Source organism: Primulina eburnea, chromosome 12 (genome assembly GCF_022965805.1).
Source record: "Primulina eburnea isolate SZY01 chromosome 12, ASM2296580v1, whole genome shotgun sequence".
Taxonomy (NCBI): domain Eukaryota; kingdom Viridiplantae; phylum Streptophyta; class Magnoliopsida; order Lamiales; family Gesneriaceae; genus Primulina; species Primulina eburnea.
This window is the reverse complement of record NC_133112.1, coordinates 7,660,918-7,682,575: the sequence shown is the minus strand read 5'-3', so window position 1 is coordinate 7,682,575 and position 21,658 is coordinate 7,660,918. Positions and strand designations below refer to the sequence as shown.

At 38.1% G+C, this 21,658-nt stretch overlaps 2 protein-coding genes across 2 annotated transcripts in view; one reads left to right on the top strand and one right to left on the bottom strand.

The window, feature by feature from the left end:
- Positions 1-21,658, top strand: part of LOC140807434 (uncharacterized) — a 33,084-nt gene that overhangs the window by 9,482 nt on the left and 1,944 nt on the right. The window contains exons 11-16 of the mRNA XM_073164269.1: positions 8,510-9,153; positions 9,374-9,564; positions 9,686-9,992; positions 18,197-18,466; positions 19,804-19,913; positions 20,924-21,254. Coding sequence (XP_073020370.1) covers positions 8,510-9,153; positions 9,374-9,564; positions 9,686-9,992; positions 18,197-18,466; positions 19,804-19,913; positions 20,924-21,254 — 1,853 coding nt within the window. The remainder of the gene's footprint in view (positions 1-8,509; positions 9,154-9,373; positions 9,565-9,685; positions 9,993-18,196; positions 18,467-19,803; positions 19,914-20,923; positions 21,255-21,658) is intronic.
- LOC140807662 (uncharacterized) lies at positions 4,802-6,543 on the bottom strand. Its single transcript, XM_073164612.1, has 2 exons — positions 5,617-6,543; positions 4,802-5,519 (listed from the first exon to the last, which is right to left on the bottom strand). The coding sequence occupies exons 1-2, from the start codon at positions 5,855-5,857 to the stop codon at positions 5,020-5,022; spliced, it is 741 nt and encodes a 246-aa protein (XP_073020713.1). The 5' UTR covers positions 5,858-6,543; the 3' UTR covers positions 4,802-5,019.

Here is a 21,658-nt window from a genome sequence, read left to right as displayed (position 1 = left end):
TCTGACTCTAGAGCTTCTTCGGGGTTGCAGATGTTCATCTGCCCCAGTTGCTTCATCAACTAATTGCCAAGTAAGCCCCGAACCTGGTTCAACTTCATTTTCTTCCCTACCATCCACAGTCCAACCTTGTGCATTTGAAGCATCTTTTTCAAGAAGGACGTCGAATCATTTTTTCCCATTCGTCGCTACAATTTGGAAAGTACCAATCCCACACAAGGTGAAAGTGTTCTCGTGGACGGTCGCGTTGGGAAAATTGCAAACGTCAGACAGAGTGCAAAAAAAGAATCCAAATTTCGCTTTATGTCCTCAGTGGTGTGTATTGTGCAAAAAAGAACTTGAAAATCAGGATCACATCTTGGTTCACTGTTGCTACACAAGAAGTATTTGGATAAAGATCATGCAGCACTTGGGATTCGAATGGACTTTTCCTCTAAAATCAGGAGATATGTACCTTATGGAACATAGCTACCTTAAAGGAAAAGACCTAAATCATTTCTGGCTAATCATTATTCATTGCTTATTTTGGTCGATATGGTTGGAACGCAACAGCAGACTATTCAATGACATAGAAGAGAATTCGGACAATCTGTGGGAATCAATTAAGATCAGAGTGGCAAGATGGACAGTGGCGACACCGGCATTTAAACATCTGATTTTATCGGATATAGTTAGGGATTGGCGTTTCATATCATGTTGATTGTTAACTAGTCACAAGCTAGTCCTTTTATATTTACTAGTACTTTTTTCGTGGATGGCTTGTCCACTCCCTACTGTAATCTTAACTTATTATTATCAATAAATTAGTTTCTTATAAAAAAAATAATTTGATTCGACATTGTTCAGGGCCATTTTGATATCTTCTTTAGCTCGAAGAAGCTCCCCATATAGAAACCCCATGGATGGCTTTCTATCTGCATCAACCAATCGGAGAACTCTTACCAAAAGAGCAAATATTTTCAAACAAAATGTCTCACCATTCCAAAAACTCATGCTCATCACAGTAGAGTAAGCCAATTTCCCTTTGTTTGTCTTTGACCATTTACAGTTCTCCCACATATCACTTGTAAACATGGCCCTTAAACTAGATTTTTTCTCAATCAAACTTTGCAATGTGAGGAAGTTTGATGCAAACCTGGTAACTCCTGGCCGGACTATGTCTTTTTTCTTCGTAAAATTTCTCATCAATGACAAAGTTTTATGGTGAGCATAAATGAAAATTGTAAAAGACTTGGCTTGGTCGATAATCTTTTTAAATTTTGGAAGCTTGTCAATACTTTCAAGCATGAGATTAATAGTATGAGTTACACATGAACTCCAAAATATCCCTGGCCACTTTTCTTTCATCAATTTAGCCACAACCATATTGTTGGTGGCATTGTCTGTTACAATCTGAACATCATTATGAGCTCCTACTTGTTCAACACACTTGTCAACATACTCAAAAATAAGTCCAGCTGTATGTGCCTCGTATGAAAACTCTTAGACTCTAAAAATACAATACCCTCCTTGCAATTAACACAAATATTTAACATGCTTCTTCTTTTTCTATCACTCCATGCATCTGTCCATGCATCTGTCATAATTGAGCACCCATTCTTCTTCGTGTTTCTTCAACAGTTGCTTTGTTCTTTCAGCTTCAGCTTTCAAGAGTGGCTCTCTAAGTTGATATTGAGTTGGAGGCTTGAACCCTGGTCCAAATTGACCCACTGCCTCCATTAGTTGCTTGAAGCTATCATTATCAAGAGCATTGAAAATGATTCCATTTTCATAAGCCCATTTCCCAACGTATTGTTGAACTTGTTTTTTTTTTTGATAAGAAACATTTATTTATTAAAGTAGAATTAGAGTTTACAAAACAAGTGGATGAGCGGTCCACAAAACAAAAGAGTGATTAGTTCATCTTTAACTCTATGAGCAAATAAATCTCCAATCCCTAACTAGGTCCGAAATTCGCATATGCTTAAACTTCTTTGAACTTGTTGAGTTCTCTCTTTGAAAAGAGCTTCATTTATATTTTTTTGGCGAATCACTTTATTCCCACTTGAACTTACATTTTCTGGAGCAATCATCGATGTATATCTATCTATGGGGCCAAGTAGATGAGGCTTTTTAATTCCATCCATTCCTTCAATATCAGCATATTATTCTTCGTCAATAGAAATATTCACCTCCGCTCTACAACTTTTTTCTTCCACTATTTTGTTTTTCTTGTCCATCCCTTCTAAAATAGCCTGTTTACACTTATTACGATCTTCTTGAGATGCGTTTCGACAACCAGATACATTTCCAGGTATATTTCCTATGTGCTCCTTGATTCTATACACTCCACCAGACATCATTTTTCCACACAACTTACATCCAACTTTGTCGAGGTTCTTAGGATCAATCAACATACCAAACTCCCATCGATGTCATTTGACTTCTCTTAAGAATCCCAGATTCAGGTTGAGTGACGGATGCAGTCGACGATGGATTACCTTGCCATTGTTACCCTCCAAATCTTGTTGAATACGAAACACTTAAAGTAAACCTTTCAGCAATAGACCTGAAAATTTGATGTGATAACACCACACAAACAAATGATAATACCAAAAATCTCAATGATAGTACCAAAAAGCTCAAAGTTTTGACAATGCACGGCCACAGAATAACAGAATCTATACAACATGATTTTTAAGAAAAAGAATCACCATTTTAACAATACATGACCACAGAATCGCAATATTTGAAGGTGTAGATGCCGAAAGAATTAAATGCACAGGCTGATTGAACCAACAGCTCACTCTGGGGAAAAAAACTTTCGACTGAATTCACGGCCACATGAAAAACCAACAGCTCATGCCGAAATAATTAAATGGACGGCCACTCAATCATACAACTTTCCAAAAGTTTTAGATCACATTTCCAACGAGTAATTCAAAATTAATCTCAAAACATATCAAGTTTTCTTTTGATCAGAAATTATGATTTAATATATTATAAAAAGTTGTTACAACTTTAGTGGATGAGCGGTCCACATTACATTGAATTCATGCTTCTACAGTAGTAACCCTATAGCATTTTATCAAAAGTTAGCTAGCAATAGATAAAACTCCAATCCCTAACAAGGTCCGAGACCGTCAGATGCTGAAAATGTGGTACATTGATTGTCCATGTCGTCACTCTGAATCTGATTTTCTCCCATAAATCTTCCCATGAGTCTTCTCTATCCCTGAAGATTCTACTGTTTCGCTCCAACCAGATAGACCAAAAGATGCAGTGTACGACTATGTACCAAAATGTATGCAGTCCCTTCCCCTCTAGGAAGCCCGACTCCATTATGAACAAGTCTTTCGATTCTCCTGGGGAAATCCACTCGAATCCCAAGTGGCACATAACTTTGTTCCAGATTCTAGTCGCAAATGAACAATGCAATAAAATATGATCTTGGTCTTTGTCAGCTTCCTTGCATAGAGTACACCACTGTGGTGATAATATAATGCGAGGCATTCGTTTCTGCACCGCATCACTAGTCTGCAATTTTCCCAAAGCCACAATCCAAGAAAACACCTTTACCTTTAGTGGTATAGGTACTTGCCAGATGTTAGAATAGTATGGGAAAACATTTATGTTAGAATAGTATGGGAAAACATTTATTGATTGTCTGAGAAGAAAGAGTTATAAAGAGATGACACAGAAAAAACACCAGAAGGATCACCTAACCATAGTTGTCAATCGCGTGTAGCGGCCCGTAGCGCAGAGGTTGCCCGTGGCTATAGCGCGTAGCGAGGGCTATTTGAAAGTGTAGCGCCACAAGCATATAAATATATAATATATAACATATACTAACATCAATTCAATCTTTCATTCTTAAATAGCAAATATATAAGTTCAAAGCATATAAAACCTCAATTCTAAAACTAGAAAAACATAATTTAAAATTCATCTTCATTTTCCTCATCAAGATCGAACCATCTTCTTCATTTGAAATTGCATAACGTTCGGCATCATTCTCTTCTTCACTTTCTTCATCAAAGTCAAATTCATCATCATCTATAAAATTCAGTGTGGAAGATGTTTCTATTGGCCTTTTCCCTCAGACTTAGATGTGGCCGCCTTTGAGCTTCCTGTAGATGTAGGGGTCGCCTTCGAGGCCCCTTTGGATTTCCTCAATGTATAAGGAGATTCATCTACTCCAACAGCATCTGCAATATCTTGCCAAGTTAAATCATCACCATCATGAACAAAGTCAGGCTCTTCATCCTCCAGTCTCCCTAGCAGCCATTCATTGGCATCATCCACTTCAGTCAATATGATAGGATCGATGGTATCACGACTATCGTATCTACGCCTCAGAGCTCTGTTGTATTTGATGAACACCAAATCATTCAGTCGTTTTTTGCTCCAATCTATTCCTTTTCTTGGAATGAAGCTGCATTTATTTATATATGTTTATAAGGCACGTGGCACGAGAACAAATTTTTAAAACTTCACAGTAATAGAAAATAAAAATTGTAATATTATAAAAACTTGCATGTTCTAACACACTCCAATTGCGCTTGCAACGAGAGGAGCTACAAGTGAGACTGAGTATCTTTTGGGCAAGTTTTTGCAACTTTGGCGTCGAAGCTCCATATGAGTTCCACCATGCAGCTAGTTAATAACATTAGTTATATTAATATTTCTCATTGAATTTATTTCAAAAAAATAAGGAAAAACTTGATTTCATACCCGGTGATACAACATTTCTCATTTTGATTGCAACTTCTTTCCCAAAAAGACCTTCGACTTGTTTGTATTTTAACAACTCTGTATGTATTTTTGTCTCCGTCTCAGCATCAAAAATCAACCTACTGATTGCATTGTACAACCCCGTAACTACTTCCTCATCTTGTTCTATCTCAGAGTTTGAGTAAAAGAACTGAGGGTTCAAGAAATAACCTGCTGCATGCAAATCTTGATGGAGTTGCAACTGCCACCTATTGTCGATTATCTCAAAAACCTCCTTGTACCTATCTTCGTTATTACCAAAGGCTTTTGCTATTTTCTCCTTAGCCCTATCCATTGACTCGTATGTATAACCCATGGCAGGCTTCTTCTCCCCATCACCAACCGAAGTACCTCCAATAATGGGCCACCAACTTTCAGAGCATAAATGATAGAATTCCAAAATGAAGGCATCAAAATAATTTTCTGTGCTTGCTTACCCGTCTGTTCCTTCGCAAATTTGCTTTTACTCCAATTTTCTGAAGTAAACATCTTTCTCAAATGTTGCTTATGCTGCTGAAAGCTTCTCATAGTCAAGAAAGCGGTGGCAAAACGAGTTTTAGCTGGCCTGATAAGGTCTCTTTGGCCGGTGAACTCTCTCATCATGTTCAACAACATAGTTCGGTTGTAAATATATCCGTTAACATTAATTGCCCGCTCAAGTGCCCTCTTCAAATCTGGCATTTTGAATATGTCCTCAAAAATCAAATCCAAACAATGTGCTGCACACGGGGCCCAATACAAGTTTGGATATTTATCCATCAACTTCTTTCCTGTAAAGAACAAGATAATAAAATGATAGGTAATGAAAATGAAACTAATCAACGAAAGTTAAAAGACGTTATAACTTAGTATATTAGATTTTCTTACCCGCATAAACATTATTTGATGCACTGTCAGTGACCACTTGAACAATATTATTCACCCCAACTTTTTGCACAAACTTGTCAAGCAACTCAAACATCTTCTCACCCGTGTGAGAGTAGCTAGATGCATCAACTGGTTCAATAAAGATGCTGCCTTTTGGGGTATTCACCAAGAAATTGACAAGTGATCTCCCCTTTCTATCTCTCCACCCATCAGCCATCAAAGTACAACCATTCTTCGCCATCTCCTCTTCATTTTGTTTCAAAATCAGCTTTGTGGTTGATCTCCTCCTTTAAAAGTGGTTCTCTCACCTCATGGTAACTAGATGGTTTCATCCCAGGACCATATTGTCCAATTGCTTCGATCATTGGCTTCAAGCTGTCATATTTGACCGCATTGAATGCGATCCCTGCATCATACATCCACCTTGCAAATTTTTGAACTGCATCAGACCTCAACTTTTTCCGAACTTCATTAAATTGGGGTGCTTTACCACCTTGATTCTTTGCGTCCACCTTAAAGAAAGCATTTATAGGACCCAAGGACCGTGGTTTTTTGGGCATTAACATTGACGAGTTGCCCGAGGAAGAAATAGATGCCGACCGCTTTCCACGAGAGGATGGATCCCCGTGTGTATCAATATCATCTCCTTGCTCTTCTATATCAAAAACATCATCAAAGTGAGGCATGAAATCCATGACAGTTTTTTGGGCTAACTTTTCTTCAAAATGATCTTTCATTTCTTGCTTGACACATGCTGGGGCTTTTGGACAAAGTTTTGTATTTTTAAATCCTCCAGCAAGATGTTGTTTGAGCCTTGTTATCCCACATTTTGTAACTTTCTGACAAAAGTTGCATAATATTCCATCAGAAATCTTGTCCGGATTAACCATCCTCCCATAGTTCCATCCAATATCTTTTTTTCTCAATTCTTCTTGCGAGCGCTACAAGCGCTATTGACAACTGTGCACCTAACCAAACCCGAACGTCCCCTAACCCCATGCACAACCTAACGGAGTCTAAGACACCTAAAAGGTCACTGAACTCTCCCAACTCTATGTTGTTTAACTCTCTTCTGAACCTCACATCCCACTGAAAGTTAGATACTCTCTGAGAATCGAAAATAGAATAGAAGTGGTTGATTGGCTTGTTAGTCGACAGTGAAAGACGGAAGAGATTAGGAAACAACTCTCTAAAGGACACCACACCCACCCACCTATCCTCCCAAAAACGTAGGAAATTCCCCCCCGTAAGCACCGTGCCAATCAACTGGTGACAAGTCGAGTAAGAACGAGAAATAAACTTCCATGGGCTTCTGAAAGTCGAGTTATTCACCAACTTTACGTCGCTTCCATTATCTTGAGTCCCGTAGATGCTTGACAAAACTTTTTTCCACAATGGTTCCTGTTCCACCGCGCATCTCCACCACCATTTACTTAAAAGCGCCAAATTTCTCATCCGAATGTTCCCCAAACCAAGACCTCCTCTCTCTTTCGGCTTGCACACTTGTTCCCAACTTACAACATGGGAGTGCGTCTCCCCGTCGGGTCCATCCCACAAAAAGTCCCTCATCAATTTTTCCATAAGCTGTGCCACTCGAGTAGGTACCTTGAAGAGGGACATAAAGTAAGTTGGCATGGCACTTAGGACCGATCTAATCAAAGTCAACCGGCCTCCTCTTGATAGGAATGACTTTTTCCAACTCGCTAATTTTTTAGACATTTTTGTAATCACGGGTTCCCAGAATTCCATTTTCCTTGGATTACCTCCCAAAGGTGCCCAAGATACTTGATCGGCCATTGCTCTTTCTTGCACCCAAGACTTCTTGCCACTTTGTCAACATCGTCATCCGAGTAATTCAAACCTAAAACTGAGGTTTTTTCGAAGTTGATTTTGAGTCCAGATTTCATGCAAAACAATTTCAATAAGCCCATCACTTCCATCAAATGGCTTTCGGATTGTACAAGAAAGAGCGTGTCATCTGCAAACTGGATGTGTGAAATTTCGATTTTATCCCTCCCAACCACAAGTCCTCTTACAACATTTTCAACCTTGGCCTTGTTGACTAATCGCCCCAAACCATCAATAACCAGATTAAACAGAAAAGGAGATAAATGGTCTCCTTGTCTGAGACCTCTTTCCCCTTTAAACTTCCCCCAGGTCTGCCTAGGCTCGCCCAAGACCTCCTAGCGCCTCTGCTGGTCGCCTAGCACCTTATCGGTGCGGCTGGCCTCCGCCTAGGCCGCATTTTAGAACATTGGAAGTACCCATTGAAGCTATATTGTGATAATAAAACTGCCATTAGCATTGTGCATAACCCAATTCTGCATGATAGAACCAAGCACATTGAAGTTGACAAGCACTTCATTCATAAAGGAGAAACTTGAGGTAGGAGTCATTTGTACCCTATTTTGTTCAAGCTAAGTTGCCGGTTGCGGATATCCTAACCAAGGGGCTTCCAAGACTACAATTTGATGATCAAGTTAGCAAGTTGGGAATGATAGATATCTTTACACCAAGTTGAGGGGGAGTGTCGATAGCTTATCTTTATTTTGAATAAATTTGTTTAGATATAGATTATGATAGGATAAAATTCCAGATTTGTTATGATTTAAGTCTATATCTTCTGCATATTTAAATGTATACAGTAATCTGAATACTTTGAATGAGAAATGAGAATTAGATAGCTTTCTCTATCTCTCATATTATGTTCTATATTTTCTTTACAAAGGTCCTATGATGCTTGTACTCAATTAAGTGCATCTAAACTATTGATCTGTTCTCATTTCTTCAAATTGATGACTGGTTAAATTATTGATTTTTCATGTCTCGCGTATTTAAATATTAATAAAGTCAGAAATAAAAGTTGAGTGTTAAGACTGCCCCTGTTTTGTAGGACGTGGAAGTCTTCCACTTAAACGTCTGCCCTCCCTTAGAGAAGAGCTTCTGCAGTCTCTGTTGATGACTTCCAGTGTTCCAAATACATGGGCTGTTACAATCTTACCGGCAAATGGGGTCTATGCCAACATACTTCATCTGTTACAATTGGATACTGAGGCGACTTTAGATGTTTTAAATTATGCATTTACAGAAGATGAACTTCCTTTATCAACCGATTCTTCCCAGGAATCAACCTATTCGTGCAAGGAACCTGGTCAAAGTCAAATATTAGTTCAGAAAACTGTTGATATTCTTGCAGGTATACTTGATGCTAGTAATTCTCAAAGAGGAAGTCCTCTCTGCTGCGATGATATGCACTCAAAGCAAATTTGGCCATCAAAGAAAGATTTAGGTCACATGTGTGATTATATAGCTTACCATGTGATGTCTGCAAGAGCAAAGGTCTCAAGAGATATCCTTGGTCTAATTTTGGAATACTTGACGTCAGATGTCGATATCTCTTATACTGCCTTGGGGAAGACCGCTGAAATCTTGAAAAGAAATGAAAAACAGCTGTTATCATTACTAGAAGTAGTGCCAGAGGCTCATTGGGATGCTTCTGGTTTGTTACATTTGTGTGAGAAGGCTCAGTTCCATCAGGTATTTTAACTCATGACCTTAATACTGCCTGACATTTTTAAACTAACACAAAATGTTACGGGCCAAGTAAGGAAATTAATCTCATTTTTCGTTTATTAACTTTTTCCTTTACCAAACTCTCTAAAATAATTTTATGCCTTACATGGGGGTAAATAACAGGTAAACTAGTTTATTTTTGCATATTTTAGTCTCTTGACGAAATCCATACTTTCCTACACAGGTTTGTGGCTATATCCATTCCACCAGGCATCAATACGTTGCTGCTTTGCACAGTTATATGAAAATAGCTAATGAACCTATACATGCATTCTCCTTTATCCATTATATGCTCCAACTACTCTGCACTGAAGAATATGATACTTTTGAATCAGCTGTTATTTCTAGCATTCCAGTTCTTATTAAACTGAGCAGGTAATGATTTTAGGGGCAGAGCTTCAAGTTACTTTCTTATTTTAATTTTTAACTGATGAAAACAAAGGATTTATATTCCTTTTCTATTTCCTGATTGTTGTTTTCCCTTGATGTTTTACAGAGAAGGAGCATATTTCCTGATTACCGACCAACTTTCTGGAAAGTCTCAACAAATTTTGTCTGACCTGCACTCTCAACAGGAAAGCCTTTTCCTCTACTTGAAGACAGTTGTTGAAATTCAAACAACTGGTTCCCTTGACCTCTCTTGTCTAAAAAAGGCTGATGTTTCAGATATTCCTAGTGCTAGAAGAGCTCATAAGAAGTCGATGGATGTTGAAGCTTATCTAGTGGCAATATCAAACTCCCTAAATCATCTGCGTAACAATGAAATTCATGTTACTGATGAAATGACTGAGTTGTACTTTGAGGTAAAAGTTTCAGGAACCATCACTGTGCTCTTTGGAGTCTAGCTTTCATACACGTTTGTTGGTTTTAGAAGATGAAAGATAATTCATATATATTTGAATTGTCATGGTAACACAACATATGGAAAAACAATTTATACTTTATGCCCCCCAGTTACAAAGAGTTAGGTGAAAATTGCGGTCTTAAAGCAAGTAAGTGAAAAGTTTATGCTAAGATACTGCTTATTTTTTATTATGTTGTATGGGTGAAAATGCTTTTTTCTGTCTAACTTCTATTGGGGATAATAATTGTCGTATTTGGAAAACGATCGAAATATGGCGTTGGGTTGTTATATAAGTTAAGAGGATTTGAGTTGTTTTGTTACTACAAATGATACTTTTTGGTAAAACAATTGATAGCTAGATCATACATTTGGTCTCGAAGTCCGAATCACGTGTTTGATTTCTATGAGTATTGAATTGCAAGGTGGTGCAATTATGGGAGGGGGTTGTTGGGAGTAATAAGCTATGGAAATATAGTGTTTGGGTTGTTACGCGGTTTAGAAGTTCTTTTTTTTTATATCTAAAACTATGTTATTATTATAATAATAGAGAAGATTACAAGATAGTGGATGAGCGATCCATGAGACATCACACAATTCAGGGAACTACAATATTATAAGTAACAAATAAATTTCCAAAAAAGCCTCCATGTTGTCCATCATAGCATTGCTAGGACTTTCCCATTACCTATATTGTTTACTTGTTCGTAGTTTTTGCATCTAAGAAACAAAAGATGAGTGAATCCTAGAGAGAGAAAAATTTGAAAATGCTCCCTCTCCTACCTAACGTCCAGTCAACCGGCTTCTCCCTTCTCCCAACCAGCACCTTCAACTATTGAGCTTGGTCGTTTAAATTGTTCCCACTCACCGGCGCCGGCCGGTGGCCGACGGCGACTTTTACCCGCATCTTTTCATTGTAGTCGGTTCCGTTAAGCCTCTCGGTTGAGTACATTCCTTCGAAATGATTATGAGAGAACATTACCGTAGGGCTATGGCTTTAGAGGTCCGAATAGAACAAAAATTATTTCAAATCGCACTGGGTAACAGGGGAGATTCAATTTTCTTCACGGAAAGAACTCGACAAGCGAGTTACACGCTGGAAATTGGCCGGGAAAGTGCCCACTGGTTGAGGAAAATTATGGGCGAACATATTACCAACCCCAAATCGCAGATGACGTTCCACAGACTCAGAAAGGGGGAAGTGGTTATATTAGTGCAAAAGTTTGTCAACTCACGAGGAAGTTATCTTCAAGTTTCCAAATCTGAGCGGTCCGGTAAGAAGCAGAGAATCATAATTCCAAGTGGACTACATGAGAAAGGCTGGAAATCACTGGTCTTCTTTATCGGGAAAATCCTGAATAACGGCTTAGGGGAAGGAGTAAAGTATATGAATGGCAATCAAAAATATCGTCAACCTCTGTTCAGTGATAAAACAAATCCAAGGCCTAATGGATAAGAGAAGATCGATGCACCTAAAGAACTCGGAAAGTGTTTGACTAAAGATTGGAACAAGGCACTGATTGTCACGAAAGACTGCGTTAATAAATCCTGGGAAATGGTAAAATCAGCACTTGGTAAGGCGGTAGATATGAAGATTGAGATTTTCCCGTTCAAGGCAAATCAAGCATTGTGGTGGCCAACTAGGAGAGAAGATTTTGAGTTTTATTTGAAAATTGGAAAGTGTTTCCTGGATAAGGGTATTTCCATTTCCTTTCAACAGGGAAGGACTGATACCAACACCATAGAGGAAGTCTACGAATGTTGTAACAGCTGGATCAGGATTGTGGGGTTACCATGGGATATGTGGACGACGGAAATGCTACAAATCGTGGGGGATATGTGTGGGGGATTGGTGGATATTAGCCAAGATACTATGTTCCTAAGGGATTTGGCAGCTGCTAAAATCAAAGTGGTGGGATTAGAAGGGGGATTCATTAAAAGTTCGTTGATATCTCAATCGCCGAGGGGTCCTTTGAATTTGCGCATTTACGTAGACTCAATCAACATCCAGGCTTATAAGGTTTACGAGAAAAGATCCTATGCACAGGTACTCAGGGAAGGTGCTCGGGGAATAGCTGGGTGGAGCAGAGTCAAAAGGCCTACTGGGGAAGAACATAGTCCCGGAATCCAAACAGATGAAGGAACAAATACGATGACCAAAACCGAAAATGAAAATACTGCAGTCCATAGGGAAAAAGGAAAGCAAATTAGCAACGTAAGTCAGGTGTCTGCGGTAGGAGAGGAAGCTTTCAACCACCGAAATTGCAATTATAGCAACACAAAGATTATTCAAGGGATGGAAGTGTTTTTGGGTAAAGACTATCAATGTTACAAAAAAGCAAATTTAGAAGATCAAAAGGGAAATAGAGGATTGGGATCAGCACCAGTGCGAGGAAGCAAACAAATCAAGATACTCAAAAGGCTAACTCCGAAAGATTTGGATGCTTTCAACAAAGAACAAATACAGTCAATGAAAGATAAAGAAAATGTGCATACATGCCGGGCAAACAAACCAGAGGTTGTCTACACTAGAAGAAAATCAAAGAGAAACATTCAAACGGCAGTACATCAAGATCCTTTCAGGGACGATCAAGATGATACTTTGGAGGTCAGGGATTTTCAAATGAACCATAGCAGTGGCTCTGAGGATGATAGCGATTCAAACGATATGGGCTCTCACATGTCAATAAGTTCTGACTCATCCACACACACCGGAGTGGGGCTGGAGGACATAGGCGATCTCTTTGCATCACCTGCGGCTAAGGCTCACAACAAAATCAATTCTTCTCAATCTCAATCTTCCGAAAATTCAATTCCTAATTCGGTTTTTCTTAATAATTCTGGGGTGGGGAGTGTATTAGAGGCCGAGAGAGGTTTAGTTGTTGGTGACAAGTCGGGTATGTCAGACATAAAAATCCACGAGGTTGATAGGGGAAGTGTAGGGATGGTAGTGCCCGAAACTGTTGGAGTGACAGATTGTTTGGAATTAATGGGAATCAAAAAGACGGAGATTGGGGTAGATTTGACAAAGGAAGGATGTTGTGCAGTGGGAGGAAAATTTTTCAAATGAAAATTGTGTCTTGGAATATAAGAGGTGGTGGGTCGGCAACGAGACGAGGTTTCATTCGAGAATTATTAAGGAAGGAGAAACCAGATTTGGCTATTCTCCAAGAAACAAAAAAAGAGTTCATAGATAGGAAATTTATCGCAAGTGTGTGGAAATCAAGGTTTGTTGATTGGGTTCATTTATCATCCATTGGATCTTCGGGTGGTATTCTGGTAATGTGGGACCCGAGAGTAGTTACGGTAACAGATAATTTGATTGGGGAATTTACTGTATCGATATGCATAGACAAAAATAATGACTTAGACAGCTGGTGGTTTACAGCCGTATATGGACCATGCTCACCAAAAAATCGACAAAAATTCTGGGATGAATTGGCTGGACTGAGAGTTCTTTGTGGGGAAAGGTGGTGTTTGGGAGGGGATTTCAATGTTGTGCGATATTTGGTGGAGAAATTCAATAGCCACACACAAACCACAAGCATGGCGGGATTCGACATGTTGATACAAGAATTGGAGTTATGTGACCCCCCATTGATAAATGCAAAATATACGTGGTCAAATCTGCGGTCCACACCTATTTGTAGTAGGCTTGATAGATTTTTGTTCTCGAGAGGATGGGTCGATTTATTCCCATTTCAAAAACAATCTGTTTTGCCTCGTATTACATCGGATCACTTCCCAATTGTGCTGGAAACACAGAAACTTAAATGGGGGCCTTGTCCATTCAGATTTGAGAATATGTGGTTGCAAAATAAAGAATTTAAAGCTAAGTTTGATGGGTGGTGGAATAATAATCATGTTCAAGGATGGGAAGGTTATAAGTTCATGAGAAAACTAAAGATGATTAAGGAAGAGATCAAAGTTTGGAACATCGAGGAGTTTGGGAATATCGAGATGAAGGAAGCAGATTTTCGCAACAAAATTACATCACTGGATGAAATGGAGAGTGAGGGGAGGATTACTGCGGAAGGGGTGGCCAAAAGACTGGAAAAAAAATGTGAATTGGAAGAGTTGTTGTGTCAACGGAATAGAATGTTTCACCAAAAAGCAAAATTTACTTGGTTAAAAGAAGGCGATCGCAACACAAAGTTTTTCCACTCCGTGCTAAATCATAGGAAGACAAAGTCAATGATTACCAAATTAGAGTTGGATGATGGTAGGGTGATTGAAGATGAGGGTCAGATAGTTCATGTTATTGTCGATTATTTCAAAGAACTGTACAGCACAAGACCAGTGATTAGATTTGGGATTGATGGAGTGGTATGGGGAAACATTGATAATGACATGAGAGAGGAGCTGGAAAAATCTTTTTCACTAGAGGAGGTTAAGAAGGCAGTTTTCGATTGTGATAGATGCAAAGCGCCCGGGCCCGATGGCTATACTTTGGCTCTTTATCAAGATTGCTGGGAGACAGTGAAGAGCGACTTAATGAGAGTCTTCGAAGAGTTCCATGAAGGGGGAGTCATAAATGGGTTGACAAATGAATCATACATATGTTTGATACCAAAGAAAAATGATTCGTTGAAGGTCAGAGACTTTAGACCCATAAGCCTCACAACAAGCTTATACAAGATTGTTGCAAAGGTTTTGGCTACTAGGTTGAAAAAAGTTTTAGCACATACACTTTCAGAAACTCAAAATGCATTTACCGAGGGGAAACAGATTTTAGATTGTTGTTTAATTGCGAATGAGTTGGTTGAAGAGGGTAGGAAGAAAAAAAAAGATGGTTGGGTTCTGAAAATTGACCTTGAAAAAGCATATGATAATGTCGAATGGGATTTTCTGGATTTTGTACTACAAAAAAAGGGATTTGGGGAGAAATGGAGAGGCTGGATGAGAGGATGTGTTTCAAATGTGTCATTTTCTGTTATGATCAATGGGAGACCGAGGGGGAAATTTAAAGCGTATCGAGGACTTAGACAGGGATGTCCGTTATCACCTTTTCTGTTCAATATGGTGGTCGATGTTTTGGGAAGATTGGTTGACAAAGCAAAGGAAGGAAACTTTATCAGAGGATATGAGGTGGGCCGAGAGAAGGTTGAGGTCTCACACATACAGTTCGCGGATGATACTTTGTTCTTTGTGAAGACGGACGAACACATAAGGTTTCTGGTCTTGATTCTGAAAGCTTTTTGTGATATGTCAGGACTGCGGATTAATTGGGAGAAAAGTGCTTTATTGGGTTTAACTAAAGAGGTAGTAGATGGGGAAGATTTAGCCGCAGAAATTGGATGTCAAAAGGAAAGCTGGCCGATGAAATATTTGGGAGTCCCTCTAGGGGGTAATCCAATGACCACCTCATTCTGGGAGCCTATTATGATTAAGGTTTCTAGGAAATTGTCTACTTGGAAAAAGGCATTCTTGTCAAAAGGAGGTAGAGTGACCCTTATTGCTTCGGTTCTTACAGCCTTGCCGATATATTACCTTTCTCTTTTTAAGATACCCAAAGGAGTGGCGGGGGAGATGGAGAAAGTCATGAGAAATTTTTTATGGGATGGAAATGATGGAGATTCACATTGTCATATGGTGAGATGGGAAAAAGTGTGCCGACCGAAGGAAAAAGGAGGATTGGGCATTGGGAATTTATGTTTGAGAAACATTTCTTTAATGGGGAAATGGTGGTGGAGATTCAATGTGGAAAATGATACATTATGGAGGAAAATAATCAAGAGTAAGTATGGGCTACAAGAAAACGGATGTGATGCGGGGTTGGCTAAGAATGTGACTTTTAGATGCCCGTGGAAGTTTATTTCAGCGACATACCCGACTTATCACAGACTTACTAAACTAGTGGTTCGAGGGGGGAATAGAATAAGGTTTTGGGAGGATATTTGGGTGGGGGAGGCATCTCTCAAGGATTTGTTTCATTCTTTATTCCAGTTATCTTTGTCTCACAGTTATCCTATTGATCATTATGCTTTATTTGACTCATCAACAAACTCTATTTCATGGGATTTCAGCTTTCGTAGATCTCTCCGAGAGGAGGAGATCACTCAATTAACTTCGCTTTTGAGAACCTTGGAGGGTGTGAGATTAGCGGTAGGTGTTGATGATCTCAAAAAATGGGAAGGGGATAATTCTGGGATTTTCACTGTCAAATCTTTCTACCACTCTTTTTTCAAAGATTATAATAATCCAGATCGGTTCAAGTTCTACAATGTCATTTGGAAAATAAACATTCCTTCCAAAATTCAGATATTCTCATGGACAGCGATTCTCTCGAAATTACCGACAGCCGAGGTCATGCAAAAGAGATTACCTACTTGGTCGCTTTCCCCAAACTGGTGTGTGTTATGCCGTAACCATGAAGAAACACAAGATCATCTGTTCGTTCATTGCAGATTCACTTATGCTTTGTGGGCAAGGGCTTTACAAGAATTGAAGTTGCTTTGGGCTACACCGAAGACAACTCAAGACTTATTCCACACTGATTTGGGCCGACTGCTTGGCAAAAAGGAGAAAATTTTCTGGAAAATGGTGGTTCATGGAATTACTTGGCAAGTGTGGTTGGAGAGAAACAAGAGAATTTTCCAAGATCTTGAGGAAAATTCAGATGATTGTTGGGAAAGAATAAAATTCAACACGGCAAATTGGACTCGGTTGGATAAAAACTTTGAGGGACTGTCTACTTTTGATCTTTTCAGAAATTGGCATTATGTGTATTGCTAGAAGCTAGAAGCTTATATAGCTACGATTAGTGGACCTCTAGTCCACTTACTGTAATTTTTAATTACCATTATTAATAAAATTATGTTTCTTATCAAAAAAAAAAAAAAACAAATAAATTTCCAATCCCTAGCTAGGTGCCTACGTTCGATATTAGCAGGTGATTAAACTGTGGCATCTTAGTCGCCCAAGTCACAACTTTATGTGAGCATTTTTTCCTTATTCCCTTCTCATTCTCTCTTTTTTTCTTGCTTATTGTCTTTCTTTTGTCTCTTGTACTTGTATTTCTTCTTTATGATGAAGATACAAAATTGATACTGTTAACCTATTTATTCTTCTTCATGTTATTTTAGTGGGAGTTTGTTGTCATGTTATGAAAATTTCTTCCATATGATTGCAGATGTCCATAAATTTCTATGGTTGATTTATAATATTGGTTTATTATGATACACTTTATTATTTTTTGCTGGTATTTTCTGAAGTATGTCGTAGTTAGTCAAAATGGACGAATTTAATGCGATATCCTGAAATTGTGGCGTCCATGTAGTTTAGTTGTTAAAAGTAATAATAACTTGGTCAAATCTTTGAACGATTTTTTTAAATGTTTTCTAAGCTTTCTAGCAACAATGTCATATTTTTTAAAATTATTTATTTGTTTATTCCTAACATTTGTTGACAACTATTGCCCTTATTGATGTATAAAGTACTGCTATACTTACCCGAATCCATAGTGGTACCTTGGTATGCTGGATGTGTCGTCAATAATGAATAACCACCTTTTATTGGAAAAGTTGGAAGGAACATGAATGATAAACTTGTATAATATTGTCGAAAAATACAATTTACATCACTCCGCATATTGAATATATAAAATACATCTAAAGTTACAAGTCGTATCATAATCCCCTTCATATGTCAATGTAAAAGTGGTGCGCCTCGGGCCATTCAAACATGAATATAATTTTTCTTTAAATAATGAAACATGTTATGTATAAGAAAACATGTTACCTTGATTAGATTTTTGTCTCTCTTTGCACCTGACTGTAAGTTCGTAATATTTTTACTCCTTGAGGCACCTTGGTTATAAGAAATACGGGTTTTGCCCCAAGTCTTTGACTGCCTCTTTTCTTTTTCTCCCGACTCTGTATTTGCCAGCAAACCTCTATGCCCGCACCTTATTTTATTTACATATTTGTGAACTTTTTGCTTGTAAAGTTTACTTAGGGATCGTCATCCTCAAAGACCATTTTGCTGTTCATTTATTTCTCCCATCCTAATTTTTTTGCCTTTCCCTCAATTCATATTCGCTCCACCTTTTTTTTTGAATAAAAATTTGCTCCTGTTAGCAGGGGGCGAATGTAGGTATCAGTCACTTAAGTCTTATTTATTTATTCTCTTTGCAAACGATTGAATTTTCTCCTATTACTTTTGCAGCTGTTGTGTCAATATGAACGTGAATCTGTTCTCAAATTCTTGGAAACTTCTGAAAGCTATAGAGTGGAAAATTGTTTGCGATTGTGCCAGGAATATGGAATAGTTGATGCAGCTTCATTCTTATTAGAAAGGGTTGGGGAAGTTGGAAGTGCTCTTCTGCTTATTCTTTCTAATCTTCGTGACAGAATTGTCAAACTTGATGCTGTAATTCAAAAGGGATGCTTTGATAGTAAACTGGATGATCTCAATCCCATTATGAAGAAGAAAGATGTACGTGCAATGTAATCTTGTTCCACGTTAATTCGACAAGCGATTGTGGAGTGATATATATGTACTAGGGATTCTTGCTTCTATTATATTATTGTTTTGGGAGGTCTACCGGGACATTAGATATATAACATCCGTCTCCGTTAATCCATTTTCATTAGATTTTTGACCGTATCTAATTTTTTTCTTTGAAAATTAACCTCCATTTAGAATGTTCCACGTCACTTTGCCAAAATTACCCTTATTGGATGGCCTTCTAATTTTCTCAGTGACCTAGAAACACACCCCCCTCCCCCTAAAAACAGCTACCACCCTCCATCGCAAACTCGCTGCACCATCCTCCATTGCCAACTTGATGGCTAGCGATCGGAAACATTGGTCTAGGAATCCTTGACTGCAACACCCCAGTAATTTGGAAATACTGGTCTAAAATTCCATGACCGCGAACACCGTAAAGCCACTGTTGTCCTCAGACCTGCAGTTGCATAACCTCAACTGAGTTCATCCTGCAGCTCTCCACCACTGGTTTTCCTCAACTTAGTCGGTTGATTCCCACCCACACGCCACCATTCAAATTCTTTTGTGTCTTCTCCTCTGTTTCCTTACCCACCATCACACAACCACTCTTGATGTTTTGGTCATTGATAGTTCGCACAATGTTGACTGCTACTGAGGTGCCAACGGTCCAATTCAAGAACCCTGTGAAAATTGAAATGGGAGCGGTGGTTGTTTCTATTGCCAGTGCCTTATAAAAGCTTGGGTTATGCAAAATGGCAAGGGTTGATCAACGAAGGAATGACTGTAATTTGGTTTTAGAGAAAAGTTTAAGGGGAAGAATACGAAGATTTTTATAAAATTAAGGATTAGAATGTCTTTCATTTAATCTATTAAACAAGGGCAGAAAAGTTCATTAAATATGGAGGTTATATATCTAAATTGTGTTAGTGGGAAGGTTATTTTCTTAAAACTTCCCGGTTCTACTTTCTTGGACTTTTAACTTTAATATCAGAGTTCTTGTTGATAATCAACGTAGATTTTAAAAAGGCCCAGGGCTTATAGGCTGGTTCAATGTGCATGAGCCAAATACTGATAGGTGGGTGAAAGCAATTCAAAGTGGATCGTCGTGGCATTACTTCTCAATTGGCGCACAATGTTATGATCCCATATTGGTTGCTCAAGCAATTATGGACTAGCATAAAATCATGAGATAGTTTTCCATTGTTTAACTGGTCTTTTTGTTTTCGGTTCTTCTGTAGGGCTTATAACCTAAAACATATAATTCAGTTTCTTCATTTATGCCTCCTCTCTTAATATTGTAAATGCTTAAATTCCTGTTGCAGGTCGCTGATATATTTGATCTTGTGCGTTCTTGTATTGGATTATGCCAAAGAAACAGTCCCCGCTTGGAACCTGATGAGTCTGAGCACCTTTGGTTTCAGTTGCTTGATTCGTGAGCCAATTGTTCTCATATATATGATTGTTTCTTACATGAGGCTTAAAGGATTCATTCAAGTCATTTTATTTGTCATTGATGTAGAGGAGTTTAATTGCTTTGTGTTTTACAGTAAAAAAAACTTATTGCTTGTCAGGCGACTGTTGCTGAAAACTGAACATCAGTGGACCTGCATGTCTTTTTCTGTTCATCTTTAAGTCTTGAATATACTGTAATAATTAACTTGATTTTGTCACTTTAGATATTTATATATTACCAAGTGACCTCTTAAATATTATCATTAGGTACAGAATCTACTGTTGGATGATGAAGTTGTAGTCTTGGCAATTAAACATCACTTCTGCCAGATTTATCCTGGACGTTCTAACCTGTGTTGCCATATTTAACAGTACTGTCATTTATGACATGACAAATTTGGAATTGTTTAGTGCTTTGACCTTAAATATGCAACATTTTCTGATGAAGGTGCAAAGACATCAATGTGACATGCAGTCAGCACTTTATTTATTAGTTTTTGCCCCTTAATTTTGTGAAGAAATGTCTCGTCAGTTTGATATAATGATATTGCCAGATTTACGTTTTTACTGGGACATCATCGATGTTAATCACTTTTTTAAAATCTTTACTGAGCGGTGATTCCTGACCACCTGTGATTACTTATATCGGAAGAACCGCCATCAGTTTTCTATTATTTTATATGACAATTGAAACAAGCATGGAGGATACTGCGATTATTCTCTACATAAGGGCAGCATGTTTCAGATGCATGCTACATCCAATAGAACATGCTAATTTCTACTGTACAAATATGTTTGAAGGATGGTTGTACAAATTTCTATGCATGGCATAGTTTCTTGTAAAGGTGTCTTATCTAATTAGATTTCTAATGTTCTTCGACTAGAGTTGCGTGCATTGAACATATGATGAATACGTTATTGACTCATAGTTAACTTTTTGGTCTTTTCTTTTTAAACCAATTCTAATCCTGTCATCTTTTTCCGTTACAGGTTTTTTGATTTCTTGTCAGATTCAAGTAATGCTAGAATAAATTCGGGGAGAGAAGTGCTCAAGTACTCTCTTGATGGATCATACAGTCAGGTGGAAAATGAAGATGAGTGGAAAGCTACACGAAAAATCTCCAGGCCTCGTAGAAGTCACATAAAGAGGAAATTGTTTACCATATTCATTAAAGAAATTGTCGAGGGAATGATTGGTTATGTTAAGCTTCCAAGGATCATGTTGAAGCTTCTTTCTGATAATGGCAATCAGGAATTTGGTGATTTTAAACTTACAATACTTGGGATGCTAGGAACATATGATTTTGAGAGAAGAATTCTGGTGAGTCTACTTTTTCTTGTATACTTTTACTTTATTTATGTTTTTGACATATAATGATGGTATTTTATCATACAACTGATGCAATATAATCGTGGTTGGTTTTATTTCATAGACGATTTACCCTTTAAGCTTTGTTTAATTGGTTGAATATCAATGCAGAACATTCTGAGTTGTAATTTTTCCTTTTTAGTGTTTGGTTAACTTTTTGTGAGGTAAAACAATTGTTCAGCTTCTTCCCTGGTAAGATGCGTTCCTTGCACTTGTATTTTTTTTTTGGTTCTTTTGCATAACGAGGTGGTAATTTGTGTATAAGCTTGCTAGACTGACAAAAATTGCTGTGTATAATAGCAATTTGATTGATCTTGCATTGCATCATTGTTATGCTGTGTAATTTTTACATGTTC